At 43.2% G+C, this 6666-nt stretch overlaps 1 protein-coding gene across 1 annotated transcript; it reads left to right on the top strand.

Annotated features, from left to right (window-relative positions):
* The first annotated feature begins 4320 nt into the window (after positions 1 to 4320).
* nkx2.1 (NK2 homeobox 1) lies at positions 4321 to 6024 on the top strand. Its single transcript, XM_008295054.1, has 2 exons — positions 4321 to 4687; positions 5345 to 6024. Exons 1-2 carry the CDS (start codon positions 4321 to 4323, stop codon positions 6022 to 6024), a joined length of 1047 nt encoding a protein of 348 aa, XP_008293276.1.
* The last annotated feature ends 642 nt before the right edge of the window (positions 6025 to 6666 follow it).

The raw sequence follows: 6666 nt of genomic DNA, 5'->3' as shown, positions 1-6666 counted from the left end.
TTTATACCAGAGATGCATGATATTGGATTTTTCTGCCAGTACCTAATATGCCAGTTTTGGCCAGTTGCTGATAACAAGACATATTTTTCCCCACCTAATTGCAGATAGTTTCAAATACTTCCTGCAGTAAAACGAGCAGGTTATCATCCATCCTCTCACTGTGACGGCCCACTGGGAGTTCCAGACGTTTATGAATGTACACATTTACGGGAAACGACTTACATGCAAACATTCCATATTTATTTTTATTCAATAATTTTAAAGTAAACTATAAACTTTTAGCCCGACAGACACTATCTGCTTGTCAGTGTTCATTCTGGGGCGATGCCGATATTTCATTTCAAAGCCTTTATCAGCTGATACCAGAGATTAGCTACTACCTATTCAAGCTAAATAAATGTTTTAAAGCATAAAGAATACGATTTCAGGCTGTAGAGTTATAGTATAAAGTAGATTAATGCAGAAATATTAAAGTACAACTGCTTAAAAACTGTAAATAAACAAATACGGTTACGTTATTAAAGTCTCTGCACGACTACTTTGCACAGTTTTAAATTGATCTCATGACAAATTTCACAAACTCTGGGTGACTTTTGAAAAGTCAGACATCATTTAAGACCAAAGTAGTCGGTTTGAATTTGAAAACCAATCATCAGAAGCCAAGTTATTTACATTTTTGTCAGGACATTTGTAGTCATCATGTTCACACAGATGGTGTTTTACTGTCAGCAGAATATGCTTGTCAAGCTATACTTTGACGCTTTTGTACATTTTCAGTCATTTAAACTAAACACCATGAGGACATGTTTTAACAATTTGCTCAACTTTAGCACTTTCTCCCAAAATGTGCCCGTTTCTTTATGGATGTCTGTGAGCCTTTCCTCCACTAGATGGCGCAATGACACACGCTATCGTTCTGGAAACCCCCTCACTCCTCACATGGATGAAATGTGACCAGAGGGTGAGTTCGGTTCGTGGGGCTGAAGGGAGCAGCTGATCCACTAGGGGCCGTGCTTCACTGACAAACACCAAGGTTTTCCCCCTCTCTGGATCTCCTCCACAGCTGCTGATTGGCTGCAGAAACTATGGCTGCCTGTGACGTCACGTGTCAGGATGTTTGCTCAAAGGTTGTGGCAGGACTCCAGAGGCAGCTTCAGAGCAGGACGGACTCGGACAACAACACTAGTGTTAAAAATATTCTATTAATGTGAGACGGATTCATTGGATAAATGATTATGGATGGAAGATCAGAAGTTAATATTCAGTTAAAGTCTCATGTGAGCTGATGAGGCACAAAAGGTGTCCACTTTTTCTTGTTCAATTCTTTCTCACTTTGTATTATTTTTCCCTGCAGCATAGAAAAGGAAAAAAGTAAATAAGAGGAGGGAAAAAAAAAACTTGTGCAAAAGCATGCGATAATTGCGCACCTAATCTGCACAGTTTCCTGAAATTAGATTTAACTTATTGGGGCTTCAATTAATATTTAACAAGCCCAAATTTAACCCATTAGATGTACAATATGCTAATTCATATGCACTGAAGGAGCTCAATAGGAAAATAAAAGTGAGGATATATTCGCTCTTTTATACCCGCTGAGATAAATTTGGACACAGCTGATGGATAGGCAGCAGGAGATATTTTTAATATTCATATCGAGGTGCAGCTATTCATATCCTGTACTTAGATCTCTCATAATCTCTGCACTGTGTTTTTGTGTTCAATTTGCATCTTTAAAGGGGAAGAAAAAAAGCTTCTTTTTTTGTTTGTATTTTTATTGCGACAATTATTCCTTTTATTGCGCACACTTATTTTTCCAGTCTGCTCTCTGGATTTATATCATGGCACCAAATCAGTTCATAAACAACAACGTGTAGCCTCGATAACAAAAGGCTCGCTAGCCTCATACCCGCTACTTCAAAGTGTCCTCATTATTGGAAGGAATTAGCCGGAACATTTGGACTAATTGCCGCTAATTGGCCATAATAGCCATGCGCCAGAACAGGGAAAAGGTACTGATTTAAATGATTAAGAATGTCTTTGGGAAAATTCCGCAATTAGGGAACGCATAAGCAAGATTTACCTTGGATGCAGGGAAGGGATGCTGTAATTTTAATTGCCTGCGATTATATGGCCTGCGCATTTACGCACCGCCAACCTCAGCTCTCACACAAACTATTTATCTTTAGCTGTAATATTTAGCCTCGGACTACATGAGAATATTGCTTCATTATGGATAATTGTAAAGCAATAGGAAGGATGCGGGTTGTTGTGATGTGTATATACGGGGCTCTTTAAATTGCACCTGCAAACAGAGCAACAGATTATCCTGCAGGAAACATGCAGGCAAGCCGTGAAATGTGCAGCCAGGAGACGGCGGTGAAATGCAACAACTGTGGATGGTGATCCCCGTGACAAAGTGTCAGGGCTGAGCCTCGGTGCGGCTTGGTGCTTTGGGTGCATCAAGCTAAAACTGCAAAAAAAATGAGGGGAATAAACCAAATAGGCTACAATATAAAATGAAAACAAGAGGAGGGGAGAAAAAAAAAGAATCACACTGGAGTGAAACAGATTGTTGGGGCTGAGAGCAGCTGCCACCAGAAGACGCTGTGCTTCTTTAATGCCTGTATAAGGTGACACCGGTTCAACCTGCAGGAACAGACTTCTGTGGCATCTGCTGCTGCAAGACTGATGCTGCACCTCCTGACAAAAGCTTTATTTAAAAACAAAAAAACCCCGAATTAGAAGTTGTTTCAGTTTGTTTGAATATCTCCACACTGTCCTTTCTGCTCCGGTATGATCCTGACATCCACAGACTGTGTAAGTTAGAAGCTACTCCATTTGATTTTTGCTTGTTTTTTTTTTTTTTGGATGTTGTGCATCAATAATTTTGCTACTAAAAACAAGAGACATGAAAAAATAGGTATTGTAATTAAAACTATTTAGTTATGCTAAAATATTGACTGATTTAAAACTAAAAGATATTTCTGAGGATAAAAACTAGTTCCTGCTGGAATCTCAATAAATGTCCAGTGATAATATTAAAAACTAGAACACTATTTCACCCTTTATTTCCCCAGTAAAACTATTATTTTAGTTCATATTTGAGAGTAAAATGCGCACAGAAAGCTTCCTAAAGCTATAAGGCACCACAACACCATTTTATGACTTCAAAGCTGGATGCAAAAAAAAAAAAAAAGAGGCACACAGAAAAAAAAAAATCTTTCCTTAGGCTTCTGCGTAAAATTTGACAAATGAGATATGATTGGGTTAAACTGTAATGGCTCCTTGAGCATTAAGGCAAGATGCTACTGAGGGCTACCTGGCTTGTGCTGCACGAGAGTAGCTACTTGAACGCCGTTAACTTCACATGAGAGCCTCTCCTACTCCAGACTCTATTTTTCTTTTTCTTTTTTTTTTTTTTTTACCGGGTCTCTTTGACGAGTGTGTGCATCTGAATTTAGGTAACGCGCCGCTTGCGTCCAATGATATCAAAAGGAGGAAAGGAGAAAAAAAAAACGAGGGGGGTTAATCATTTACGCAGCCACTTAACACGCGGATGTGTATTTATTTACTTATCAGTATCAGTCATTTTCCCTCCCCGCAAGTGCACTTTTGCATGTCTGAGTACGATAAGGCATAACACAAACAATCCTGCAATCACTGGAGGCCTCTCATGGCCATTAAAAGTCAGTAGTTCAACTGAGGAGTGGTTCTCCAACTCTCAAGTCCATATAGGCCTCCTTTCATCAAGAGGCCCTCGTAAACATCACTACAGTTAATAAAGTGTATTGTGGTCACTCGCAATCCCAAGGTGCAGCCGCGTGTTTGTCAGCAACAAGTCGACCACAAGAAGAAGAAGAAGAAGAAGAAGGAGAAGGAAAAAAAAAAAGACTCCAAACTCGGCGGCTGCGTTGCGCTCGGAACCTCCGCTGCAGCCGCCGGGATGAACGTTTATGATCATGCAGCGCTTATGTTATTGTTAGTGGGAGGGGAGCACATGTCTTGTAAGTGAAATTACGCACGGCGAAAGGAGGCTAGAGCTGTTTTGTATTGTTGCCGATGCCCCGCCTCTGATGGTAGCCTTAAACCTGGCACCCAGCTAAAACAAACCAAAGCCAGCACCGAGCTCCCACTCAATCCAATTAGGGCGGACTTGAGGCGCTCTCCTACGTGTTCATCTACCAGGATCGACGTTGAGACAACAGGAACCAGAGGGGCTTTGGCCAAAAAAAAAAAAAAAAAAAAAAAAAAAAAGGGAGAGAGGAGAGAGAAGGAGAGATTGCCTTGCCTTCTAATTTCTCCCTCTCCAGCCCCAGAACAATGTCGATGAGCCCTAAGCATACGACTCCTTTTTCTGTTTCCGATATCTTGAGTCCCCTTGAGGAGAGCTATAAGAAAGTAAGTATGGAGAATAACAACTTGGGGGCACCTCTCACTTCTTACCGGCAGCCGCAGGTCTCTCAGGCGGCGATGCAGCAGCACCACATGGGCCATAATGGGACTGTGTCTGCGGCTTACCACATGACTGCGGCAGGTGTTTCTCAGCTGTCACACACGGCCATGGGGGGCTACTGTAACGGCAACCTGGGCAACATGGGCGACCTGCCGTCCTACCAGGACGGCATGAGGGGCAGCGCCACGGCCACCGGCTGGTACGGAGCCAACCCAGACCCGCGTTTCTCCACCAGTGAGTATCCCCGCACCTGCTCGACTTCCAGCTCCGCTTTGTAAAATCCAGGTTGCTCCGTGGTGGTGAAGCATTTTTGCTGTATTCCTTCGGTCACATCTGCGCTTTTGCGCGTAAAGACGCCTGTCTCCGTGTTGCTTTTAGTTTAGATTTCCTCTTTTTTTTTAGCACAAAAGAGGACAAAAAAAAATCACGCAATACCTTGATGTAGCTAATCCACCTGGTGCAACATCTGGAAAAAGTCCCACGATAGGAGACGGATTTCCTTTTACGCATTGATTTGAGACCATTTATCCACCGTTTCCTCCACATTTATCCAATAACAACAGGCTGTCAGCTATGAACTGGTGCTTATATATTTAGTCGATGCAGTTTGACAGTTAATAACGTGGACTTTGACACGTATTATGGCTTTGTGGGCACCTGCTTCTATGGGAATCATGCGTTCCAAAATTAGAGAATGTTGTTTTTGGACTTTCATGCAAATAATTATTGGAGTTGTAATTGCATGGATAACAGGGTTAATTAACTTAGAACTTTGCAAATCAATATCTGGACTCAAAATGGCTTTTTTTGAAGTTGAACTACACACAGATATGATTACTTCTCGCAAGTAAAATCGGTGTTTTATTTAAATGTTGTTATTTTTCCTCACAGTTTCTCGCTTCATGGGGTCGTCGTCGGGCATGAACATGGGCAGCATGGGCAGCCTCAGCTCCCTGGCAGACGTGGGCAAAGGCATGGGCTCCCTGTCCAGCACCCCGAGGAGAAAAAGGCGAGTGCTATTCTCGCAGGCTCAAGTCTACGAGCTGGAGCGACGCTTCAAGCAGCAGAAATACCTGTCGGCGCCGGAGAGGGAGCACCTGGCAAGTATGATCCACCTCACCCCGACCCAGGTGAAAATCTGGTTCCAGAATCACCGGTATAAGATGAAGAGGCAGGCTAAAGACAAAGTCTCCCAACAGCAGATGCAGCAGGACAGCGGCTCCTGCCAGCAGCAGCAGCAGCAACAGTCCCCGCGGAGGGTGGCTGTGCCGGTGCTGGTCAAGGACGGGAAGCCGTGCCAAGGCAGCGGCCACACGCCAACGTCCTCCGCGCAGACGCACCACCAGCAAGGGGGCAATGTCATGATCATGTCCAGCAACGCGTCCGGCCTCGGGCAGCACCAGAGCCAGCAGGTGGGAAGCACAGGTCACTCTCCAGACTTGGCGCCGCACTCCTCCAGTCCGCCCTCGCTGCAGAGCCAAGTGGCCGGCCTCTCCCACCTCAACTCCCCCGGCGCAGAGTACGGCTCGGCCCTGCAGTGTTCGGCCCTGTTATACGGCAGGACGTGGTGACAAGAGGCGCCGGCTGCGCTTTAAATCTATTTAAAGAAACAAACAAACAAAAAAGAGACATCCTTTTTTCTTTTTTTTTTCTTCTTCCTTTCCCCCTGTCAGGACTCGACAAGTTTCTCTGTAAATGTGCGCATTCGAACAAGAACCGAGTGAAATCGGTGCAGCTCTTCTTGAAAATTTTCGCCCTTTTGAAAGGACTTCTGTGGGAGAAAACACACACACGTCCAGAAACTGCGTCTTGGGATTTATTTATGTAAATTATATTGAGACAAAAAAAAAGAGGAATCAGCAGTCAAATAGGCCGCATAGTTGGGGGAAAAAAACTGAACCTGAACAGGCACGCGTAAAGGACTGCTGGTATTATGGGTGCTGTTAAATTCCCCCCTCATCCACAAAAACACACGTGATGACTCTGATTTATAATAGAAATTTAATGTAAGCCGTAGATCTAGCTTGTATATTTCTGTAAAAGGTTTGAATTTTAGCTATTTGTTGTACAAAGTTTTTGACGCTATTGCCGGTTTGTTGTCGTTTCATTGGTATTTGTACGTTTTATTTCTTTGTAACTTATATAGATATTTGACTTACTACAAAAACAGTCCTATTAATAAATTATGGAAACAAGACAGCTAGACTTTTTTT

The sequence above is a fragment of the Stegastes partitus genome, unplaced genomic scaffold (assembly GCF_000690725.1).
Source record: "Stegastes partitus isolate 25-593 unplaced genomic scaffold, Stegastes_partitus-1.0.2 Scaffold1017, whole genome shotgun sequence".
In the NCBI taxonomy this organism is placed as follows: Eukaryota; Metazoa; Chordata; class Actinopteri; family Pomacentridae; genus Stegastes; species Stegastes partitus.
Note: the sequence above shows the minus strand (reverse complement) of the source record. Positions and strands in the feature narration are given on the sequence as shown.

Excerpts from the sequence above, each read along its gene's own strand:
- nkx2.1 (XM_008295054.1), top strand. The coding sequence starts at position 4,321 with ATGTCGATGAGCCCTAAGCATACGACTCCTTTTTCTGTTTCCGATATC. Across the intron at positions 4,688-5,344 it reads AGACCCGCGTTTCTCCACCA|TTTCTCGCTTCATGGGGTCG; the intron begins GTGAGTATCCCC and ends TTTTCCTCACAG.